This window comes from Hemitrygon akajei, chromosome 23 (genome assembly GCF_048418815.1).
Source record: "Hemitrygon akajei chromosome 23, sHemAka1.3, whole genome shotgun sequence".
In the NCBI taxonomy this organism is placed as follows: domain Eukaryota; kingdom Metazoa; phylum Chordata; class Chondrichthyes; order Myliobatiformes; family Dasyatidae; genus Hemitrygon; species Hemitrygon akajei.
In genome coordinates this window covers 56,043,002-56,069,213 of record NC_133146.1, presented here as the reverse complement: position 1 = coordinate 56,069,213, position 26,212 = coordinate 56,043,002, and the positions used below count along the sequence as shown (strand labels likewise).

The 26,212-nt window shown below is 43.6% G+C and overlaps 1 protein-coding gene across 2 annotated transcripts in view; it reads left to right on the top strand.

Moving 5' to 3' along the window:
* Window positions 1-26,212, top strand: part of inpp5f (inositol polyphosphate-5-phosphatase F) — a 243,503-nt gene that overhangs the window by 171,660 nt on the left and 45,631 nt on the right. For both annotated transcript variants that reach the window (XM_073027701.1, XM_073027702.1), the window contains 3 exons: window positions 1,924-2,119; window positions 3,595-3,774; window positions 20,348-20,415. In XM_073027701.1, the coding sequence (XP_072883802.1) occupies window positions 1,924-2,119; window positions 3,595-3,774; window positions 20,348-20,415 (444 nt within the window). The remainder of the gene's footprint in view (window positions 1-1,923; window positions 2,120-3,594; window positions 3,775-20,347; window positions 20,416-26,212) is intronic.

Sequence of the window (26,212 nt, the reverse complement as noted above, 5' to 3'; positions counted from 1 at the left end):
CAATGGGGGGGTGGGCTGAAAGCTTTTCAGAAACTTTTCAGGCCAGAAATGCCAATGATCTGTCTACGCTGACAGATGCTGCGTGATCTGCTGAGTCCCTCAAACAGTTTTTTTTTTGATTTTCACAGTGTATCACAGTGCTGGCCTTTCTGTCTACCTTATTGTCAGTTCTGTTGGCCATTGGTTTGACAAGAACCTGGATTTCTTGATACCATGCAGCTGTGTGTGAAATCCGTCTGTCTTCCCCTTAACCCGGCCCTTCCTAAGTATCTGTCAGGAAGCTTGGAATTCTTGTGGTTACACAAAGGATGTGGATTTATTGAATGCCTATGAGCAACTCCTGGACATTCCAAGCCTTATCCTTTTAGCCTGCTTCACATTTTCAGGTTCATGGTTGAAAGTGTCCTCCAGCCTTTGTATTATGAAAGGAGACAAATATCAGACGCTGCTGGCAGATCATCAGATCATTGTGAAAGTCACCTTGTAGTCTGCCTGAAGCTTGTTGGTCTGCCAGCTCATTGAGATGTCCATAGAGCAGGGGTTCCTATGCCATGGACCCCAACTGCTGTCAGTGGACACCAGTTGGGAACCCCTGCCTTAGAGGAATGCTGCTGACTGGCACGTTCCAGGCTGCAGGAGTACGTGCTGAGGGGTGCCCTGAAGCTTGGTGCAGCCACCGCAAGGGGTCGGTGGGGAGGACCATGGAACAGAGCTCTGCTGCTGGAGAGGAAGGGTGCGGGTTGGTTGAGGAAGCCCCTCAGTTATTGTAGTAGTGACCATCCTGGGGAGGGGGGCACATGAGCGGTAGCGGTGCTATTGGTGCGTAGGAATGCAATAGAACAGTACTGAAAGCATTGACGATGAATGTAAGAATAAAGTGTGCTATTTACACTTGTAACTTTTTTTATTATGAATAAAATTTATTTTGCTATAAAAATTATAAAAGGGCTGTTTATCTCCTCTATTTGTTAAGATTGTTTGAAATGATCTCCCAGTGGGTAATGCGCAGGCTTTGGGCGTGGTCCATTAAGGGTACTTTTCAGAAAATGAAAAAGTTCCCCAAGGAAAAGAACAAGCTATTTGCTTTTGATTGAAACTGTTGGGCTCTTAGCGCTTGCTCAGCAGGGTAACACATATTGATGTACCATCAATAACTCAGCTTTTATTAGCTGCAAGAGACCACGATTAGCAGCAAGAGACCACCACACAACATCCTGGAGACTGAGGGTGGAGCAGTGCCTCCAACCGCCTTTATACAGGGGTCTGTGGGAGGAGCCACAGGAGCAGTCAGCAGAGGGGCGTGTCCAGACAGGTATATGTAGTTCACCACACATATAAAATTTTAGAGGAACTCAGCAGGGCAGCCAGCATTTAATAAGCAGTCGACGTTTTGGGCTGAGACTCTCATCAGGTCTCTGTAGGAGCCTCTTTCTGAAGTTGAATTGCCTTGCTGAAGAACATTTTGTTTGCTTTAATTACTGTGGACCTGAAAATAGCAGCCAAGAGGATTCTGCAATTATTGCAATGTAACTGCCCACAGGGAAATGAGTTTAACTTTTCACAGGTCAGTGGCAATAATTCTGGCATCAGATTAAACGTGAATATCGAGTCATGGTGGTGTAGCGGTTAGTACGACACAATTACAGCTCGGGGAGCTGGAGGTCAGTGATCAATTCCGATGTTATCTGTAAGGGATCTGTACGTCCTCCCCATGGAGTATGTGGGTTTTCTCCAGGTGCTCCAGTTTCCTCCCACAGTCCAAAGATGTATCGGATAGTAGATTAATTGGCCATTGTAAATTGTCCCTTGGTTAGGCTAGGGTTAAACCGGGGTTTGCTGGATGGTGCAGTTCGAAGAGCTGGTAGGGCCGGTTCCACACTGTACCTCGATCGATAAGTAAACGTGAATATTGTTCTCTTACAGGATCCCAAAGCGGATTTCTGGATTGTTCCAATAATCCAAGGGTTTGTGCAGATTGAAGAACTGGTTGTCAATTATAATGAATCTTCTGACGATGAGAAGAGCAGTCCTGAAACTCCATCTCAGGAGCAGTGTGTGGATGATATCCATCCAAGATTTTTAGTGGCGGTCATTTCAAGGAGGAGTCGGCACAGAGCAGGTATTGAACCACATCAAGCTACGTGCTTGAGACAAACATCATTTCTCCACTCCATTTGTTTGACAGGTGTATTCTGAGATTCACCAGTTTTGACAAAGGGTCATCACACTGAAATCAAACTCTCTCTCCACTCCACGTTGACAGAAGTGTAAGGCACTCTTGCTATATATATGCCTAAGGCTTTTGCACAGCACTGTATTGACTGGGTTCCTTAGTCTGGACATGTATCTTTTGCTTTAAGCACTGATACCAACTCCAGTTCTGAATGATGATACCACATCCTGAAATGCTTTATAGCCAGTCAACTGCAGTCTGTCAATTTTTGAAGACTTCCTTTAAGAAGTATGGAAATGCTGGAGTACTCAGTCTCAATCAATGGAAAGAGAAACTTCTAACTGGTGTTCAGTCTGAAACATTAGACCATAAGACATAGGAGCAGAATTAGGCCATTCAGCTAATTGAATCTGCTCCACTTTTCCATCATGATAGACGTATTATCCTTCTCAACACCATTCTCCCCTTCTCCCCAGTACCTTTGATGTCCTGACTATAATTCTGTTTTTTTTCCCGATGGATACTGTGTGACTTCTGAGTGTTTCCAGCCTTTTTGGTAGACTTCTGACAGCTGCTTATCCTTTGATTTCTTCTTTTATTTTGAGTTTAAATTAAGGAGCTGAAAACTTTCATGCATCACAGTGAATCCTTGTAACAAGGAGCTCCTTCTCGGCAACACCCCTCCCCTTCCACCAGCAATCTGCAGATGCTAAAAGCTAATTAGTATGCTATCAGATAAATGGTTTAAATGACAGGAAATTCTGAGCATTTAGAAAATGAAGCAATTTGCATTTCTGATTTTAAAAATCGAAAAGAGAATTTCTGACCAAGACTGGCTGTGTTGTAGGAGTCAAACTGGACACACTGGAGGCTGTGGTAGAATAAATGACCCTCCAGAAAATCCTGAACATTCTGGACAAGGTTTCTCACCCTCTGCTTGTCACCTTGGCTGAATAGAGGAGCACTTTCAGTAATAGACTAAGTCAACTGCACTGCTCTAAAGAGCGGTATATGAAATCATTCTTGCTCTCGGCCACGATTGACTTGTAAATTGTGTACATCCTATTTTTAAGGTAACTTTTTTTTTCTTACTTTGTACATCTGCACTTGTAATGCTACAGTGACACTGTAATTTCCTTTGGGATTAATAAAGTATCTTACCTATGTATTTATCAGTTACTCTTGACAAATATTTTGGATTGGTCTCCTGTGCTGGAGGTTGATCCTTGATTTTAGTTCCATGACTCGTGGTAATGATCAGGATTGATGTGGCCTTTCTGTTGAATCGATAAAGAAATTTATTCCTTGTGAATAAATAAAGAAGTGGCTCCATTATCAGCATTATAAATGTCAATTAATCATCAAATTTACTTGGTGAAGCTGGACTTGGTTTAACGTGTGCCCTTGTTCAAATGCTGCAGGAATGCGCTATAAGCGTCGAGGTGTGGATGAGAATGGAAACGTGGCAAATTACGTGGAGACAGAGCAGCTGATCCACGTCCACAGTCACACCCTGTCGTTTGTCCAGGCCCGTGGATCAGTGCCTGTGTTTTGGAGTCAGATTGGGTATCGGTATAATCCTCGTCCACGACTTGACAAACGTAAGTGAGAACTGTGGCTTTCTCCACTTCAGAGTTCGAGTTTAATTGCTGTTCAACCATACTCGATTAGTCATGACTGCAGCCAAATGAAGCAACGTTCCTCTGGGGCCAAGGTGAAAAACACAGTACAAATAGTCTTGATTAGTCAGGGCATGAAGGGTCATGGGGAGAAGGCAGGAGATTGGGGCTGAGAGGGAAATTGATCAGCCGTGTTGAAATGGCAGAGCAGACTCAATGGAACATTTGGGGTAACTCTGCTCCTTTGTCTTACAGTCTAACAGTCATACGCAGCATGAGGCACATATAGCGCATATAATGTAGCAGTAAGCTTAGAGTCACACCAAAAATACAGCCCAGGTCCCAAAGTGACATGTCCTTTAGATTGATGGTGCATGGATGTTGTTGGCAAAACAAACCCTCAGCAGTCTGCAGACAAATGCATGTACACGATCCAGCTTTCTCCCATTGAGCGAACGCTGGAGGGAACCATTGATGGGAGGGGCTTGTGATCCCCCCCCCCACCCATTCCAGCATGGGTGCTGCACCACACCTTCTGATCAGCGTTTGCCAATCATTGGAACAGTGCAGAAGTCTGTGTACTTTCTAAACTTCATTCTATGCTTAGCTTTCAAACCTGTCTGTAAAGGATGATTATGGGATTCAGAAAAATATACTTGCAATCTGATCAAAATTTCAGCACTTGCTGAACTATTTGGAATATTAGTTCAGTGCATCCGTTCAGCCCTAGATTTCCTCAGTACTTATTGCAATCTCCCTAGTTCAAAGCATACATTATTCACTCATTCATATGTGCCCTGTCGTATGATGTTCAATTTTCTACCGGGGCACAATTGAGAGCATCCTGACTGGCTGCATCACTGCCTGATATGGGAACTGTACTTAACTCAATCGCAGGATCCTGCGGAGAGTGGTGCGGACAGCCCAGCGCATCTGTAGATGTGAACTTCTCACTATTCAGGACACATACAAAAAAAAAGCCCGAAGGATCATTGGGGATTAATTCATGCTGACACAACTGTATTTCTATGTTATATTGTTGTACATACTATTTATTATAAATTGCTATAAATTGCACATTGCACATTTAGACGGAGAGGTAACATAAAGATTTTTACTCGTGTATATGAAGGATGTAAATAATAAAGTCAATTCAATTCAGTCATGGTCTTTCCAGTCTGTGATTGTTCTTGGCAGGTTTTTCTACAGAAAACTCTAGAGCATACATCATGTTATTAATAATGCATTTTTATCAATATAATACTTTGCTAAAAATGAACAACCATGATAGACCATGCCCCTGACACTGCATTTCTGTGTTGCCAATTATGAAACGTCAGCGTGGTGGAGCCAGGGACCTGTGTCAGTTTCTGCATTTATTGCCCTTGAAGGTGATGGAAATCTTTCTAGTAAAGGAACAGTCCAGGAGTTCCCAACATTTTTTAATGCCAAGGGTCTGTCATTATCATTGTACCAAGGGTCTGTCATTGTCTACCATTATCCGAGGGTCTGTGGAGCCCAGATTGGGAACCCCTGGAACAGTCCCACTGTGAAGGTGGAAGCTCAAAGGAGCAGCATTATCAGGATGCTATGTGACTTGGAGGGGAGCCCACTAGTAAGGAAAGATAGTACAAACCAGATGTAGTGTCCACTCCCTCCATTCCTGTGTGGCAACCAAGTCATTGGGTATATTTAAAGCAGAGGGCAATAGGTTCTTGGAGAAGGCAGGAGAATGGGGTTGAGAGGGACAATAAATCAGCCATGATCGAGTGGTGGAACAGACTTGATTGGTTGAATGGCCTAATTCTGCTCCTGTATGTTATGATTGAGGTATTTAAAATTGGGGGGTACAGATTGGGTAATCTGCATTAATTCTTCCCCCTTATCAGAAGAAAATATAGCTAAAGGATATAGTTTGGGGAATGGGTATGAAATTTAGAGGGGTTCTGAGGGTTTCTTCACTCAATGGTTGGTACCTGGAGTGCAATACCAAAGAGAATTAGAATTATTAATAGCATTTAAATCGTGTGTTGATGAAGACTTCAATCACCAAGGCATTGAAGACTACTGGCCAGCTGCTGAAAGTTGGGATTAATACAGGTGGGGTGCCCAGAAGTTGATGGGCCAAATGGCCTTTCTCAATGCATCATGACTACCTCTTTCCTGTTTTTTGGTATTGAGTAAGCACAGCACAGGGAAAACTTCTTCGGGCAAAGATGTGCACGAACCGAACAACGCCCTCCCCGTCCAACTCCGAACACACTGACCGAAAGCACTCGTGTGGATTGTGGATATTTTCCACAGTACTTGTTTTGTTTTTGTCTTGACTACCGCCAAACCAGGTTTTCATATTTATTTTGGCTGTCTGAAAGTTAGGGTGTATTCTTTAAGCTTGACAATTTTCACAGCAGCTAGTCTGACATTATCAGTACCAAATGATTACTTGTGCTTCCTGTCCCTCATATCAACCCTGTCAGAATTCCAACATTCCAGAGTCAAATATTAAACACGAGACAGTCTACAGTTGCTGGAAATCCAAAGCAGGTCCATGGAAATGAATAAACATTCAATGTTTTGGGCCAAGACTTTTCTTCAGGACTGAAAAAGAAGAGGGAAGACGAGGGAGTAAAATAGTGGGATAAGGGGAAGGAGGCTAGCTGGAATGTGATTGGTGAAGCCAGGTGGGTGGGAAAGGTGAAGGGCTGGAGAGGAAAGAATCTGATGTGAGAAGAGAGTGGACCATAGGAGAAAGGGAAGGAGGAGGGGACTCGGTGGGTGATTGTAGGCAGGTGGGAAGAGGTAAGAGGCCAGAGTGGTGAAGAGAGGAGGGGCAGGGAAAATAATTTTTTAATTGGAAAGAGAAATCGATATTCATGCTATCAGGTTGGAGGCTAGCCAGACGGAATATAAGGTGTTGCTCCTCCACCCTGAGAGTGGCCCCATTCTGGGACAAGAGGAGGCGATAGACTGACATGTTGGAATGGGTATTGGAATTAAAATGTTTGGTGGATGGGCGGAGGCAGTCAAATATTGGCAATTCAATTGACAAAATTTACCTTTGAAGTTTAAAATGTTGCATCATTGCATCTGTTTCACATTAAAGTCTTACAGCACTAATTAAAGTATATTGTAGTTCTGTTATAAAAAAATCAAAGTCTGAAGTATTCATAAAATTATAGCTGTTGCTTCTTAAAGGGTAAATTGGAAATTATTGTGGATAGTTCTGCAGAAAGCATGTTTGTGGACTACTTGAAAGGGAGATTTAAAAATAATTATGCAGATTGCATTGTAATATCTGGCCACCCTCAGAGTGGAGGAGCAACACCTGATATTCCATCTGGCTAGCCTCCAACCTGATGGCATGAGTATCGATTCCTCCCCATGGTAAAACAATTTTCCCTCCCCCTCCCCTCTTTTCCTCACTCCAGCCTCTTGTCTCTTCTCACCTGCCTATCATCTCCCTCTAGTGGCCCCCTCCTTCCCTTTCTCCTCTGGTCCACTCTCCTGTCCTTCTTCACCAGCCCCTATATCTTTCCTACCCACTTGACTTCATCTATCACCTTCTAGCTAGCTTCCTTCCCCTCCCCCCCGCCTTTATATTCTGCCAGCTTCCCCCTTCCTTTCCAGTCCTGATGAAGGGTCTGGGCCCAAAATGTCTATTGATTGTTCATTTCCATAGATGCTGTCTGACCTGCTGAGTTCCTCCAGCATTTTGTGCATGTAACATTAATGGGGACTTGTCTCCTTTTTGATGACTTGGGTCTGCCACTGACTGAGTGTCATAGAGCCATTGTGTAAATCTCCATTGAAACAAGCCCTATGGCCCAAACCATCCGTGGTCACTGAGATGCCCACCTAAGTTAATCCAATTTGCCTGCGTTTAGCTCACATCCCTTGAAGCCTCTCCGATATTTATCCAAATGTCTTTGAAATATTGTTATTGTACCTGCCTCAACTGTCTTCTCGGGCAATTCTTGTTAGGTACTCACCAACTTGCACATGAAGAAATTTACCCTCGAAGTTATTTGAAATCTTTCCGCTTTCACCTTAAAACAATGGCATCTAGTTTTTGGATACTTTCCATGCCCTGCCCCCTACTCTCATTGCTTAATGTTAAGAACCCCATAACTGGGTCACTTACCAACAAAGATAGAGAGGTCCGTTGAAGTCTGATGGTACTATTTTTAACAGTATTTATTGGTAAAAATACACAAAAATAATATCAATGCAAACATACAGGTACTATACGTCATCAATACTAAATCTAAAAGTGCGGGTATAATAATAATCAATAAGAAATAGCTCTATCGTTGTCTAGGGGATAATGTATTGTCCGATGGAAATATAAAAATCACTCAGTTCATTCAGGCTGCAGCCTTTGGTTGGAGTCAAGAGAGAGATTTTTAGAAACTTGCCAGCTTTTCCTTTTAATGATTCCGAACCTTCGAGAGTTTCGTTGGTGTAGCCTCTTCTTTAGCTAAGCCGTTCTTCCGTGGCGAGGCCCCAATCCCAGGCAAAGGGAAAGGACACACGCGAGCCCCCCACCGGCTGTCGCTATCAAACGCTGTCACGGGATTTCTAGCGTCTCTCCTGGTGCGTCTGAAGGGGTTGTTCCCCAGACCCTCTTTTATCCTTACTCACGGGGTCTCAGATGTCAATCAGGTTGGGATGATGCAATCCCTCAACCAGCCCACTCTGGTCACCCCCTGAGGGCTTCAATGAATAGTACAGTACTCAATACACAATTCCGTCTCCAAGAGACAATGGCCGTTATCAGTGGTTCCGTCTTGCTGAGGCCAGGACACATTCCAAACTTTGTGTATTCTGGACGTCTCTCTCTCTCATTTCCTGGGTCCCAGACCCGAATTAATAGTGATCTTGCGATTCTCAAAAAGGAGGGGGCTACTTTGTACCCTTCGGCCCCTCAGAGGTGTGGCACATTCGTAACACCCCCTTCCTTCAAAGCCTTTTTACCATCGGTAAAAATTAATTAATACAGAGTCTTACAGGATTTTAGAATCTAACACAATACAAAAGAGTTTTTTTTTCCACTACAGAGTAATACAGTTATGCATTCCATTCAGCATCTAAACAGTTAACGATTACATTGTCACTTCCTTTAATATCTTAACATCTTGTACCTTAATAAAGTCTTGTAGCATCAGACTCCAATTTAATAACTACCTATTTTTATTCCTTTTCTTCAGCAAACAAAACTAGAGTTGTGATCTTAGCTTACGTGTATACTACAAAAGTTCATGCAAATACTAATCTTTATGTTACTTTCAAACTGAACAGTCAAACTTCATGGGGGTTATCTTTATTATTCACATGCTTTGTCGAAATCCCTTTAGACCAGATCCTGTTAGTTAAAACGGCATCCCGTCAACCCTCGCCCCTTTTCCAGTTAACTCCCACGTGGTGAGCTTCTTTCATAGGAGTTATTTTATCAACAATGTGTTCCAAACTTAGACCATTTTCCGAATTTCCACACAATTCTTTCAGTTTAAGCAAGTTGCTAGTTTTCTCTTCAGGACCCTTCATGCTATTAGTTCTCAATTTAAGATCTGCAAGCGATCCCTCTTTGCTCAAACAGCATTTCGAATTCTGCTTTTTCAAACCACAGTCTTGAATAACAATAGCGTGTGGGGCACCTTTACATTCCAAATCAACCTGTAATTGATTCGCAGGCACCGCGTTACCAAGCCATGGTCTCTGTAGCCTGGTTGCTGCTTTTGACATCAATCCAGACTTTAAATTTTCTTCATTCAATTTGGGAACTACACTTTTCCCTTTTCCTTCAATAATAAGATTCACATCACCACCTTTTATCTCCTCACTAACTTTTAACACACCTTCGAACACAAACAACTGGGAATTCTCACTTCCCACTATTACCAAGGTTAACCCTTTCTTCACTGAACCAAGTCCATCTGACCCACAAGGACTGCATTCCTTTCCAACTGAATCAAATACCTCAGACTTTTTCTGAGCTCCATTACTAGGTTCAGTACCACGTGCATCCACATCTTGAACACACTCAAATGGGACATTTGCCTCTTCCAGGTTTTCAATACCCATACCCTTTTCAGATTCTACATTCCCCTGATCCTCCCAGCTACTCTCTGGGCAACTCCCTTCCGGAGTAAACTCAACCCTGCGGGCTGAAACAACCTCGTCTGCCAACCCAGCAGACTTCTTCAAGGTAATGGCATCCTTTTCATCTAGGACTGCCCTCATTTCATTATCGGGAACACCTTTAGAATTTTCAACTTCTTCAAACAGTTCTGCCAAACCAGACAGATCATCCATGTCCAACCCTGGACCTTTTAACAGCCTTATCTGTTTCTCATCTTTACTTCGTGCCTCTATAAATTTCCTCCTGGCTAAGGGCAGGACTACCTCCTCTCCCTTACTCTCTTTCACTTTCCTATCCTCCGTTTTTCCACCCTCTAAATCCTTGTGGTACAGGGTCGGTAAAAACGTCTCGGCCAAATCGATACTGGCCGGATTTAAACTGGTCTCGTTCTCAGCTGCCTTTCTCGACATGCTGCGAGTGATCGCGCATGCGGGATAGATCTTGGAATGTAGGGGCGGGACCTCAACACTCACAGGCTGGCTCATCAGCTTCATTGCTGACCAAACCTTACCACCGGCTAAATCGTTACCCAGAAGGACGTCCACGTCAGTTCTCAGGAATTCTGCTTGCACCCCTATTTCAACTGGTCCAGCTACCAGATCACAATTCAGAATGATCCCATGCAAGGGCACCACTTCGGTCCCTTTTCCTATTCCTCTCAAAGCTACCTCTGCAGTCTTGCGACCAAAATCCAGTACCTTACTGCTAATCAATGACAGCTCAGCTCCCGTGTCTCTCCAGATCCGCACCGGAACTGGTGTGTCTCCCTCTCGCACAGACACGGTTCTGTTTGACATACAAGTCTCAGACCCTTCTCGTACTCTGTCTACCTGGAGCTCTCTCGTCGATTTACTGATCACCACAGCACATCCTATAGGGACTGCTGCTTTCCATTTTCCTGTCTCCTTCCTCGGAGCAAGGCACTTAGATGCAATATGACCCACCTTTCCACAATTAAAACAGGTCAAACCAGGACCTCTCCTGCCGTCTTGCCTTTCCTCCTCCTTAATTTTACCGCTAGCTCCTGGTGGGACCTCTGCCTTCTGCCTCAGCCGGCGAGCTTTCTCTACCGTTCCCACGGTCTCTCTGGTAACTTTTATTCAAGGAAAACTTTGTCTTGTGGGTTAGGGCATATTCATCTGCGAACCTGGCAAATTCGGAGATGGACTTATTTGGCTTCTCATTCAAATACATCCGGATATCATCCGAAACACAACCTTTAAATTCTTCAATCAGAATTAACTCCCTGAGACGCCAAAAATCTTCTTCCACTATTTCTGCTGCACACCAACGATCCAAGAGCACACCCTTCTCATAGGCAAACTCGGTATATGTCTGATTCCACCCTTTCTTTAAATTTCTGAACTTTTGTCTATACGCCTCAGGTACCAATTCATAGGTCCGAAGAATGGCCTCCTTTACTTTCTCATAATTCTCAGACTCCTCCTCCTCCATGGACAACGCCACATATGTCCGTTGTGCCTTCCCTTTTAACACACTTTGTAACAATGCCATCCACTGATCTCTGGGCCACTTCTGACTCACTGCCACTTTTTCAAAATGCAAGAAATAGCTATCAACATCTGTCTCCTCGAACGGAGGTACTAACCTAAACTCCCGACTAACATTAAACCGCTCCTCTCGGTCTGACCCTTGAACTCTTCGCTCTTGCCTGAACTTCTCCATATCCAAGTCATGTTGCCTCTGTTTCTCCGCCTCCCTCTCCTTCTCGGCTCTTTCCTTCTCTTTCTCAGCTGCTTCCAGCTGTTTTAGCTGAATTTCATGCTCCCTCTTCACCTCTAACTCCTTGAGCTGGAGCGCATGCTCCCTTTGCTTTTCGGCTCTTTTTTTTTCTTTCTCGGCCCTTTCTTTCTCTCTCTCAGCTGCTCCCAGCTGTTTTAATTTAATTTCATGTTCCAACCTTAATTTCTCCAACTCTAACTGAGCCGTCCCACTAGCTGGTACCTTTTCAGGGATATTTTCCAATACCTCAGCTGAAAACACATTCTTCACAATATAATACTGAGTTATGGCCCTCCGCACCTCCCGCTTTTTCATCGACAACCTCACCTCTGCGAGGTTTAGTCCTTTCGCAATATTTATCAATTCCGACTTTGTGGCCGCCTCTAGCGCCTCCAGAGTCGGGTTTTCTATAAATTCCTCCACGTCCATCTTTGCTGGTTTCCCGTCTGGCTACCCACACAACCAGACCCACGTTTGGACTTAAGCCCGATTCACTGGCCCTCCAATTTGGTATCAAATCCCGAGACGAGATCCCCAAGTTGTTCTGAACCCCGTAACTGGGTCACTTACCAGCAAAGGTAGAGAGGTGGAAATATAAAAGTCACTCAGTTCATTCAGGCTGCAGCCTTTGGTTGGAGTCAAGAGAGAGATTTTTAGAAACTTGCCAGCTTTTCCTTTTAATGATTCCGAACCTTCGAGAGTTTCGTTGGTGTGGCCTCTTCTTTAGCTAAGCCGTTCTTCCGTGGCGAGGCCCCAATCCCAGGCAAAGGGAAAGGACACACGCGAGCCCCCCACCGGCTGTCGCTATCAAACGCTGTCACGGGATTTCTAGCGTCCCTCCTGGTGCGTCTGAAGGGGTGTTCCCCAGACCCTCTTTTATCCTTACTCACAGGGTCTCAGATGTCAATCAGGTTGGGATGATGCAATCCCTCAACCAGCCCACTCTGGTCATCTCCTGAGGGCTTCAATGAATAGTACAGTACTCAATACACAATTCCGTCTCCAAGAGACAATGGCCGTTATCAGTGGTTCCGTCTTGCTGAGGCCAGGACACATTCCAAGCCTTGTGTATTCTGGACGTCTCTCTCTTATTTCCTGGGTCCCAGACCCGAATTAATAGCGATCTTGCGATTCTCAAAAAGGAGGGGGCTACTTTGTACCCTTCGGCCCCTCAGAGGTGTGGCACATTCGTAACATTAACTATATTTTGTTGAAGATGTTCAAAGTACATATTGTCACTATATACATCCCAAGATTCATCGTCTTGTGGGCATTCACAGTAAATACAAGAAACCCAATAGAATCAGTGAAAGGCTGCATCCAACAGGACAGGCAAATAAATAATAATAAATAATAAGCAATAAATACCGAGAACGTAAGATGAAGAGTCATTGAAAGTGAGTTTTTAGGTTGTGGGAACAGTTCAGTGATGGGGTGAGTGAAGTTATCATCTTTGGTTCAAGAGCCTGATGGTTGAAGGGTAATAACTGTTCCTGATCCTGGTGGTGTGAGTCCTGAGGCTCCTGTACCACCTTCCTGATGGCAGCAGAGAGAAGAGAGCATGATCTGGGTGGTGGGGGTCCCTGATGATGGACGCTGCTTTCCTACAACAGCGCTCCATGTAGATGTGCTCAATGATGGGGAGGGCTTTACCCGTGATGAACTGGTCGTATCCACTACTTTTTCTACGATTTTCTGCAATAAATATCAAGTATGTAAGATGAAGAATCCTTGAAAGTGAGTCCATGGATGGATGCTGCTTTCCCTCGACAGCGCTCTGTTGTTGGATGTAGAGAATATCATGACAGATGGAGCTGCCAGTTGGTGAAAAGCCCCACTGAGCTGCTTCTGACTGTGTGCTGACAAAACTCTTCATGTGTAAATTTTAAAATCTCATTTACCTGCAGGCTGGGTGCACAGGAGCCTTGAAGAAGACGTTTCAACCGGGAATATGTCGGTCTTGTATTTGCAATTTATTTTGCTTCACTTGACGTGTTGTTGTAGTATTTGGCAATGCATCTACATAATTAGCTGTTCAACTTAATACATCTGGGATTATTTATTATCCAATTGTGCAGTCAGTACTCACCATGAATTTAACACTGATATTTTAAAGAAACAGCTCTCTGGATGGGAGATAAGCTCCCCTCATAGTTCAGTTTTTGTGTCACCTCTCAGATGAAAGGGACGAGATTCTGATTCTTGGTGTTTTCTTGCTCCTTAGTGTTGCATGCAGAATGAGCAGTTGTTGGCACGTAGACACAAGTATTTGCAATGGCTAGTTACTGCCTCTTGCTCCGCTGGCCTTAGGACAACAGTGAAGGTTCTCTATCTTCATGTGTCCTTTCCACATTTCTGCCTGAATGGTACGGCACCAAGTTGTCTTTGAAGTGCTCCCTGATGATGGAGTTGGCCTCTCTTCTCATCATGTCCACAATCCATCTCCAGTGTTTCCTCATGGTGATTGTGGCCATGTCCTCTTGATGACTCTGAACGAGTAGGGTGTGGTTGGAGATCTTTTATGGTCAGAAAATACGGATCATCTTCTGGAGGCTCATGGTATGGAAAGACGACAGCTTGACGAGGTTGTTCTCTGTCATTCTGACCCATACAACAATGTGGACAGACCAGAGTTCTGGTACAACTCTGTTCCCCTTCTGGGGATCAACTAAGTAAGGGGATTTTCAATAGCTTTTTATTTGGCCCAAGTCTACCTTAACTAGTTTGGATGCAACATTACACTTGTGAAAGGTATTCAGAGTTGTCCTATCTACGTGAGATGTTATTACTTGAGAAAAAGAATTTGCTTGGAAGAAGATGGTACCAGCGAGCAATGAACCTACCTCTTTCACTTTTACGTCTTTTTCTTTAAAATATGGTTCTGCTACTGTTGAAGCCTGTGATCTGCAGTTTGGTGGTGTGCTTTTGGGCTGCTTGAGCAATCTGGCTCTTTACTGTCTCTGAGGATGCTCTGTGAGGCTTCAAGCCAAGAGTGCAGTCTCGAGGCCAAGAAGCATGCAGACAAGGCAGAAACCCATGGAAGACTCCCTTTCTTGCTGATTAAAGCGCCAAGGAAGAATGAAATCACCAAAGCTTGTGGAAGGCAAGTGGGTGTTCAGCGCCATCTACCAGCCTCTTGCTCATTGCTGCCAGAGACTGGTGTCTGCATGTGAGGGTTCCCTTTGTCTCCCTCAATGCTGTCGGAGGATGGTGTCTGCATGTGAGGGTTCCCCTTTGTCTCCCTCAATGCTGTCGGAGGATGGTGTCTGCATGTGAGAGTTCCCCTTTGTCTCCCTCAATGCTGTCGGAGGATGGTGTCTGCATGTGAGGGTTCCCCTTTGTCTCCCTCAATGCTGTCGGAGGATGGTGTCTGCATGTGAGGGTTCCCCTTTGTCTCCCTCAATGCTGTCGGAGGATGGTGTCTGCATGTGAGGGTTCCCCTTTGTCTCCCTCAATGCTGTCGGAGGATGGTGTCTGCATGTGAGGGTTCCCCTTTGTCTCCCTCAATGCTGTCGGAGGATGGTGCCAGAGTCCTGGGTCTTGGGCAAGGTTTAGTGTATGCAGTTTGAGGATTGGACTTTGTCGTTCATGTTATGATGTGTTTCTGGTTTCTGGTCACTTCTTCCTTTGTTGCTACTTTGGGCAACTTTGAATTGGTGCGGCCTGCAGATCAGAATCATAATCACCGGCCTGTGTTGTGAAATTTGTTAACTTAGCGGCAGCAGTGCAATGCATGAGAATATAGAGAAAAAAATAAGTAAATCAATTACAGTAAGTGAATACATATTAAATAGTTGAAGTTAAAAATAGTGCAAACACTGAAATAATAAAAGTGAGGTAGTGCTCACGGGTTCAATGTCCAATTAGAAATCGGATGGCAGAGGGGAAGAGGCTGTTCCTGAATCACTTAGTGTGTGTCTTCGGCCTTCTGTACCTCCTTCCAAACAGTAACAATGAGAAGAGGGCATGTCCTAGGTGATGATGGGGCTCCTTAGAATTGGATGCTGCCTCTCTGAAACACTGTTCCTTGAAGATGTTGTGGATACTGCAAAGGCTAGTACCCAAGATGGAGCTGACTAAATTTACAACATTCTGGAGCTTCTTTCGATCCTGTGCAGTAGCCCCTCCATACCAGACAGTGATGCAGCCTGCCAGAATGCTCTCCATGGTACATCTGTTTTCAAGTGTTTTAGGTGACAAACCAAATCTCCTCAAACTACTAATGAAGTGTAGCCACTCTCTTACCTTCTTTATAGCTGCATTGATATGTCGGCACCAGGTTAGGTCCTCTGAGATCTTGACATCCAGGAACTCAAAATTGCTCACTCTCTCTGCTTCTGATCCCTCTGCGGATTGGTTCAGTTCCTTCATTGTACCCTTCCTGAAGTCCACAATCAGCTCTTTGGTCTTACTGACGTTGAGTCCAGGTTGTTGCTGCGATACCACTTAATCAGCTGGTATATCTCACTCCTGTACACCCTCTTGTCTCCATCTAAGATCCTGTCAACAATTTTTGTATCATCAGCAAATTTATAGATGGCATTTGAGCTATGACTAGCCACACAGTCATGGGTGTAGAGTGAGTAGAGCAGTGGGCTAAGCACATATCCTTATGTGTGCCAGTGTTGATTGTCGGTGAGGATGAGATATGACCAATCTGTACTGATTGTGGGATAGCAAAGACCAAGCTGAACTGATTACGTCTGGACTTTTGATTTTTGTGTTTGAGATTTTGTGTTTTATACTCCGTGTTTTTGCTATTTTTTTAATGTTGTCATTTGCATGATTTTTCTTGTGCGTGTTGGTGGTGGGGGTGGGTAAGCGGGGTTTGATGCTTTTCACTGAACAAGTTCCATTTTCTTTTGGTTTCATGATTGTCTGCATATATACTTTGAGAATAAATATACTTAAAATCGCTGTAAGGAATCAATTGGCAATGTGGCTGCAAAGGTTGACAATATCCACAAAGGTCCACGATACCCTGAAAAGGAAGCTGAGCAATCAGAAGTTGTGGTACATATTGGTACTAACCACATAGGTTAAGAAAAGGGAGGAGGTCCTGAAAACAGACCAGTACAAGAGGAACGGGGTGCACGTGAATCTGAGGGGGAACCACTATTCTTGTGGGCAGGTTTGCTAGAGCTGTTGGGAGTGGTTTAAATTAACATGACAAGGGGATGGGAACCAGTATTATAGAGCTGAGGATGAGCCAGCCGGTTTACAAGTAGATGATGTAATATGTAATATGAATATAAGGAAGAGCAAGCCAATGATTGGGTACAACTGCAGATAGAGCACAGAGTTGTGTTGTACCACAGATGCAAATATTCAAAAGGGAGAACAATACAGGACTGAAAGTGCTGTATTTAAATGCACGTAGCATTCGGAATAAGGTGGACAAGCTCATGGCGCAGTTGGAGATTGGTCGGTATGATGTTGTTGACATCACTGAGTCGTGGCTTAACGGTCATAGTTGCGATGTACATTGTATCAAAAGGACAGGCAGGAGGGCGTGGGCGGTGGTGTGGCTCTGTTGGTAAGAGATGGAATTATATCTTTAGAAAGGGGTGACATAGAGTCATAGAATGTTGCATCTTTGTGGGTGGAGTTAAGAAACTGCAAGGGTAAAAAATGATTATGGGAATCATATGTAGGCCTCCACATAGAAGCCAAGATGTAGGGTTGAGATTGCAAAGGGAGCTGGAAAGGGCATGTAATAAAGGTAACGTCACATTTGTAATGAGGGACTTTAACATGCAAGGGGACTGGGAAAATCAGTTTGGTGTCAGATCGCGAGAGGAAATTTGTTGAATGCCTACGAGATGGTTTCTTGCACAGGTTGTGCTCGAGCATACTCAAGGAAAGGCTATCTTAGATTGGGTGTTGTGTAATAACCCAGAGCTTAACATCAAGGAACTCTTAGGAGGCAGTGATCACAATATGATTGAATTCACACTGCAACTAGAGAGAGAGAAGCATAAGTCACATGTATCAGTATTGCAATGGAACAAGAGAATTACAGAGGCATGAAAGAGGATCTTACCCAGGTGGATTGGAGGAGGATACTGGCAGGGATGACGGCAGAGCAGAGGTGGCTGAAGTTTCTGGGAATGGATAGATATGTCCCACAGAATAAGTTCTCAAATGGCAGGGCTAGGCAACCGTTGCTGACAAGGGATGTTTAGGACTGTATAAAAGCCAAAGACAGAGCATATAAAGTGGCAAAAGTGAGTGGGAAGTTAGATGATTGGGAAACTTTTAAAATCCAACAAAAAGCAACTAGAAATGCCATGAGAAGGGAAAAGATGAAATATGAGGGCAAACTAGCCGATAATATAAAACAGGATACTAAAAGTTTTTCTCAGTTATATAATGAGTAAAAGGGAGGTGAGGGTTGATATTGGACTGCTGGAAAATGATGCTGGTGAGGTAGTAATGGATGGGGGACAAAGAAATGGCAATGAGCTTAATAAATACTTTGCTCCAGTCGTTACTGTGGAAGACACTAGCTGTATGCTAGAGACTCGTGTGTCGGGGAGCAGGAATGAGTGCCAATGTTATTACAAAGGAAGAAGTGCAAAGCAAACCGAGAGGTCTTAAGCTGAATAATTCACCTGGACCAGATAGACTACAACCCAGAGTCCTGAAAGATGTTGCTGAGGGGATAACATTTGCATTGGTCATGATCTTTCAAGAATCACTTGATTCTGTATGGTCCCAGAGGACTGGGAGATTACAAACACCACCCCACTCTTTAAGAAAGGAGGAAGGCAAAAGAAAGGAAATTTATAGGCCTAACCTCAGTGGTTGGGAAGGTGTTGGAGTCTATTAGTAAGGATGAGGTTTCGGGGTACTTGGAGACATGATTGAATAAGTCAAAGTCAGCGTAGTTTCTGTAAAAGGAAATTTTGCCTGACAAGCCTGTTAGAGCGCTTTGAGGAAATAACAAGCAGGGTGAACAAAGAAGAGGCAGTGAATGTCATTTACTTAGATTTTCAGAAGGTATTTGATAAGATGCCACACGTGAGGCTGCTTAACAAGATAAAATCCTATGGTGTTACAGGAAAGATACTGGCATGGATAGAGGAATGGCTGACAGGCAGGAGGCAGCGAGTGGGAATAAAAGGGCTTCTTCTGGTTGGCTGCCAGTGACTAGTTGTGTTCCTCAGGGGTCAGTATCAGGACCGCTGCTTTTCACGTTGTTTGTCCGTGATCCAGATAATGTAATTGTTGGCTTTGTGGCAAAGTTTGTGGCTGATACAAAGATAGCTGGAGGGGTGGGTAGTGATGAGGAAGCAATGTGATTGCAGCAGGACTTAGACAAATTGGAAGAATGGGCAAAATGTAGCAGATGGAATACAGTGTTGGGAAATGCATGATAATGCACTTTGGTAAAAGGAATAATAGTGCAGACCATTATCTAAATGGGGAGAAAGTTCAAACATCAGAGGTGCAAAACTCCCAGGAGGTTAGTTCACAGGTTGAGTCTATGGTAAAGAAAGCAATGCAGTGTTGGCATTTATTTCAAGGTGAATAGAATATAAAAACAAAGATACAATGCTGAAGCTTTGTAAGGCACGAGTCAGGCTTCACTTGGAGTATTGTCAACAGGTTTGGGCCCCTTATCTCAGAAAGGATGTGTTGTCATTGGAGAGAGTCCAAGAGGAGGTTCATGAGGATGATCCTGGGAATGAAGTGGTTAACATATGAGGAGTCTTTGGCAGTTTTGGGATGTACTCACTGGAATTTAGAATAATTCAGGGGGATCTCATTGAAACCTATCAACTGTTGAAAGGACTAAATTAAGTGGATGTGGAGAGGATGTTTCCTCTGGTTGGGTATCCAAAACTAGAGGGCGCAGCCTCAAAATTGAGGGACATTCTATTCTAGAATAGAAGTAAGGAGGAATTTTTTTTAGCTAGAGTGGTGAATCTGTGGAATGCTCTGCTACACACTGTGGTGGAGGCCAAGTTGGCGGGTATATTTACAGCAGAAGTTGATAGATTCCTGATTGGTTGGGGCATCAAGGGATATTGTGGGATGGCAGGTGTATGGAATCCAGGATCAGCCATGATGGAATGACGGACTGGGCCTGATGGACTGAATGGCCTAATTCTCCTCCTATGTCCTACAGTCTTATGGACGCACACTTCATCTCGTGTTCTTGATGTTAATTGTTTCTTTCTTTATTATTATTATTATTATTATTATTATTATTATTATTATTTCATTCATTGTATATTTGCACATTTTGGTGTGTTTTGCACACTGTTTGGAACACCAAGTTGATGCAGTCTTTCATTGGTTACTATTCTATTATGAATTTATTGAGTATGCCCAAAAGAAAGTGAATCTCAGGGTTGTATACGGTGATGTGTATGCACTTTGATAATAAACTTACTTTGTACACTTATCAAAAGTTCTTCCTTGGAGGTGTACAGTTATTAATATTTCTAGTTCTGTGTGAGTAATCTGCATACTGTTTCAGTGATTGATGATAATATCATTATATTGCACATTTCATATATTAAGATGCAGGCTCAAAGTGCTTTACATAGACTGTAAAGGTAAATCAATGTAGTCATAAAAATACCAAGACAAAATTAAAAGTCATAAGTAAAGGCAGACATTGTGTAGAATTAATTGCTCATTCCAATGTTCTGCTTTGTGCAGCTGAGGAGGAGACTATCAACAAGTTTGCAGCACACTTTGAGGAGCAGCTGAAAATCTACAAGAAGCAGGTGAGATGTTCACTTTCGCTCCATGGATCCAGTGGATGTGAAAGTGCTGATTCTTCATCACTGTGCTGAGAAATTACTGCAACATGTCCCTCCATTATCCGTGTGGTTGGATCGATCTTTTCATTTAGTGTCAAGCAAAGGCAAATTTTCATGCCCCCTCTTTCAGATAATTCTGCAATAAATCTCCAGTGAGGTCTTGCATCTTAGTACAACTTGGATGACTAGGAGTTTTGTATTCTGTAATTAAAATGTGAAAGAGGACCATGCATGGGAAGAGAAGGGAGTTATTCAGCATGGTGCTCTAGATATTTCCTGTTGTTGTGAAAGAGTGTGAATTGACAATTTATGAATCATTTTATTGATGCTGGAATTTGCATTCTCTTTACCATAAGCCATTGGATCAGATTTAGCCATTTGGCCCATTGATTAGTAAGAGCAAGTTAAAGAAAGGCAGGGGCAAGTGCAGCAGCCATCATCTGAGTGGACATAGTTACAGTGGTGATATTGAGGCTTTAGCTCTTCGTGGCTTCCACAAAGAGAGGCTTCACTCAAGATTTTTTCCTTCTCCTTTATATCTGCTCAACTAGGGACAGTAGAGATGCCAGACAGGATAGTGAAACCACTTGCGGGATGTGGGAAGGCAGGGGGACCTCCATTGTTCCTGCCGACTACAACTACAAGAAGTGCATCCAGCTGCAGCTTCTAACAAACGGCTTTAAGGAGTTGGAGCAGGAACTGGATGAACTCCGGATCATTTGGGAGGTTAAGTAGGTGATAGAAGGACATATAGAGAGGTAGTTACACCCAAGGTGCAGCACACAGGAAACTGGGTGACAGGACGGGGAAGTGAGTTAAGGAGCCAGTGTAGAGTACCCCTCTGGTCATCCCCCTCAATAACAGGTATATCACTTTGGATACTGTTGGGGGAATGAATCACAGTGGTCAGATCTGTGGCACTGAGTCTGTGACTCAGACAGGAAGGGGGATGAAGAGGCATGCTGTGGTGATAGGGGATTCATTAGTTAGGGGAACAGACAAGAGGTTCTGTGGGCAAGAATGAGATTCCTAAATGGTACGTTGCCTCCCAGGTGCTGGGGTCCGGAATATTTCGGACTGAGTTCTCAGCATCCTGTAGAGGTTGAACAGCCAGAAGTCATGGTCCATGTAGCATTGTGACATGGGTAGGACAAGTGATGAGGTTCTGCATTGGGAGTTAGATGCTAAGTTAAAGGGCAGGACCTCCAAGGTTGTGATAGTATTGCTACCCGTACCACGTGCTAGTGACACCAGAACTAGGAAGGTGATACAGTTTAATACTTGGCTAAGGAGTTGGTGTAGGAGGGAGGGCATAAGATTTTTGGATCACTGGGCTCTCTTCCAGGGAAGGTGGGACCTGTACAGAAGGGATGGTTTGTACCTGAAGTGGAGGGGGCTAATATCCTAGTGGGATGGTTTGGGCCAGTTAGACTGACCTCAGTGGTTGGGAAGATGTTGGAATTGATTATTAAGGATGAGATCTCAGGGTACTTGGAGGCACATGAAAATTAGTTTCTTCAAGGGAAAATCTTGACTGACAAATCTGTTGGAGTTCTTTGAAGAAGTAACAAGCAAGATAGACAAAGGAGAATTGGTTGATGTTGTATAATTAGATTTTCAGAAGGTTTTTGACAATGTCCCATACATGAGGCCTCTTAACAAGCTGCGAGCTCATGGTATGACAGGAGAGATTCTAGTATGGATAAAGCAGTGGCTGATTTGCAGGAGGCAAAAAGTGGAAATAAAGGGAATCTTTGCTGGTGACTAGTGGTGTTCCATAGGGTCTGTGTTGGGACCGATTCTTTTTATGTTATACGTCAACGATTTGGATGATGGAATTGATGGCTTTGTTGCAAAGTTTGCAGATGATATGAAAATAGTGGAGGGGCAGGTAGTTCTGAGGAAGTAAAGAGGCTACAGAAGAACTTTGACAGATTAGGAGAATGGGCAAAGAAATGGCAGATGGAATACATGATCGGGAAATGTATGGCCATGCACTTTGGTAGGAGAAATGAAAGGGTTAACTTTTTTCTAAATGGAGAGGAAGTACGAAAATCTGAAATGCAAAGGGACTTGTGAGTGCTTGCGCAGGATTCCCTAAAGGTTAGTTTGCATTTTGAGTCGGGTGAGGAAGGCAAATGCAATGTTAGTATTCATTTCAAGTTGGCTCAAATATAAAGACAAGGATGTAATGTTGAGGCTTTATAAAGCACTGGTGTAGCTTCACTTGGTGTATCTTGAGCAGGGTTGAGTTCTTAGAAGGAATATGCTGAAACTGGAGAGGGTTCAAAGGAGGTTCACAAAACTGATTTCAGGATTGAATGATTTGTCATATGAAGAGCGTTTGATAGCTCTGGTCCTGTATTCACTAGAATTCAGAGGAATGAGGGTGACCTCATTTAAACCTATGAATGGTGAAAAGCCTTGATAGAATGGATGTGGAGAGGATGTTTCCTATGGTGAGAGAGTCTAAGACCAGAGGACATAGCCTCAGAATAGAGGGGTGTCCTTTTAGAATGGAGATGAGGAAGAATTGCTTTAGCCAGGGAACGGTGAATCTGTGGAATTCTTTGCCACAGGCACTGTGGAGACCAAATCCTTACGTATATTTAAGGCAGAGGTTGATAGATTAATTGATTGGTTAGGGTATGAAGGGATACAGGGAGAAGGCAGGAGATTGGGGCTGAGAGAAAAATTGGATCAGCCATGATGAAATGGTGGAGCAGACTTGATGGGCTAAAAAGCCTGATTTTGCTCCTATATCTTATGGTCTTGAGTCTCCTTGACCATTAAATCGTGGCTGACTTTTATCCCTCTCAACCCCATTCTCCCAGCTTCTCCCTGTAGCCCTTCATGACCTGACTAATCAAGAACCTATCAACCTTTGTCTTAAATATACCCAATGATTTGGCCTCCACAGCTGTCTGTGGCAATGAATTCCACAGACTTATCAGCATCTGGGTGAAGAAATTCCTCCTCATCTCGGGTCTAGATGGATGTCCCTCTATTCTGAGGCTGTGCACTCTGGTCCTGGACCCCCGCACCATCAGAAACATCCACTCTATCTAAGCATTTTAATATTTGATAGGTTTCAATGAGATTCTCCTCATTTTTCTAAACTGCAGCGAGTTCAGGACCAGAGCCATCAAATGCTCCTCATCTCTTTCATTCCCAGCATAGTTCTTGTGAACCTCCTCAGGTTTGTCTTGAATGGCAGGACATCTTTTCTTAGATTCTTAGGGGCCCAAAACTGCTCACAATACTCCAAGTGAGGACTGACCGATGCCTTATAAAGCCTCAGCATTGCCTCCTTGGCCTGCTGTGATTCGTATACATTTAGCACTCGTAGCACATGTGTTTATAACCTTATTTAATTCGAAGTTGTTCATGAAGCATATCCTGGAGCACTACTATCTAACGCTACCTAAGCTGCATAACTAACAGGATGATGGTACATCCATGAGACAGTTTGTTATCCTGAGCAGATATGAGCATTTATTTTTATGGCTTTGATATAGTTACCATATAATCACCAATAACTGAGAGATGTTCGGATTGTTTCTTAATATTTCATTATTAATTGGGGGGTGGGATAGAGATGCGTCTGTACCAATTGAAGTGTAAGGCGCTCCTTCCCTCTGCTAGCCTGCAGGCCACCCTTGGGCAAGATGTAGCACCTGCTTAGCCCCAATAAGAAGCCGTGAGAGCAGGTGGTGGATGGTCGTATGAGCAGCTGGTACATATCACAAGTCCTGGTTATGCAACCACTGACACCAGGCAGACAATCTCAGAAGGGTATTGATAATGACTGGGGTCACCCATCTTGTAAAGACACTGCCCAGAAGAGGATGATGGCAAACCACTAATGCAGAAAAATTTGCCAAGAACAGTCATGGTTCTGAGACCACGATTGCCTACGTCATACAACAAGGCTCATGACGATGATGACAGCTACAATATGGTAGCTTATAGCTGAGAGATGTTTGGATTATTTGATGATATTATTATTATTTAGAACCCTAGAACACCACAGCACAGCAACTGGCTCTTCTTGGCTGTGCTGAACCATTTTTCTGCCTAGTCCCACTGACCTGCACCTGGACCATATCCCTCCAAACCCCTCTCATCCATGTACCTGTCCAAGTTTTTCTTAAATGTTAAAAGTGAGCCTGCATTTACCACTTCATCTGGCAGCTCATTCCACACTCCCACCACTCTCTGTGTGAAGAATCCCCCCCAATGTTCCCTTTAAACTTTTCCCTTTTCATCCTTAACCCATGTCCTCTGGGTTTTTTTCTCCTCTAGCCTCAGTGGAAAAAGCCTGCTTGCATTCACTCTATCTATACCCATCATAATTTTATATACCTCTATCAAATCTCCCCTCATTCTTCTACGCTCTAGGGAATAAAGTCCTAACCTATTCAACCTTTCTCTGTAACTCAGTTTCTCAAGTCCCGGCAACATCCTTGTAAACCTTCTCTGCACTCTTTCAACCTTATTAATATCCTTCCTGTAATTCGGTGACCAAAACTGCACACAGTACTCCAAATTCAGCCTCACCAATGCCTTATACAACCTCACCATAACATTCCAACTGTTATACTCAATACTTTGATTTATAAAGACCAATGTACCAAAAGCTCTCTTTACTACCCTATCTACCTGTGATGCCACTTTTAGGGAATTATGTACCTGCATGCCCAGATCCCTCTGTTCTACTGCACTCCTCAGTGTCCTACCATTTACCTTGTATGTTCTACTTGGTTTGTCCTTCCAAAGTGCAATACCTCAAACTTGTATTGTTATTATTATTTTTATGAGTTCTAGTGTTTGGGAAGGTGGAATTTGTTTAACTTGGATTTTTTTTGAAGTAGTGGACAAGGTTGATGAGGATAGGTGTGTCAGTGTGGTCTGCGTCAGTTTTAGCAGGGTCCCAATGGCAGACTAATCCGATCAGATTCGAATGAAATTTAGATCCAACACTGGCTCTGTGCCAGAAGGATTCACCAGTCTAATGACAGGAAAGGTGTTTGCAGTGCAATTCCACAGACTGTTTTCTGTGATGGTTTATCAATGGTTTAGATATATAGTAAATATAGGAGCCACAAATTAGAAGTTTGCAGATTGCACTGCTTGTCTGTGTGGTTGATACCGAGGAGGCTGTTGCTTGTGAGGAGCTATTAATTGTCTAATCAGGTGAGCAGAAAAATAGTAAATGGCATTAATTCCAGAGCTGTGAAAAGTAGAGCATTTAGAGACCATGCAAAGTGCTGTGCTGAGAACAGTGGATGGGCCTTTGAAGACGGCTGTGAAAGCAGGTAGGAGATTGGCGAAGGCATGGAAATTCCTGAAGCTCTTGCATGACTGCATTGCCACACCTCGCATGGTGAGAAGGATGCAAAAGCCCGAGAGAGGATCGGAAATGCAACTGAGAAAAGATGCCAAGGGTGGCTTGGTTTTCTTTGAAACAAGAGGCTAATGGGCATTGCGTGTTGGATTTTGCAAGGTCTGTAAAGCACGAAGACAGTGGATCCTTTTCTCTCAGCAGCAGTGAGGAAATACGGACTGAGGTGCAGAGTTTTCTTTGGCCATTCTCAAGCTCAGTGGACTCCTGTGTATTTTGGTGATTTTTGAATTCTGTTGAAGACAATAAACGTCAACAGATTGTGGTTAAATCACAACTTGAACAAAACACATCCCCAGACACCTGATAAAGTAGTTGTGGGGCTGCATAAAAGGATATTAGGGTGGGTTACAAACA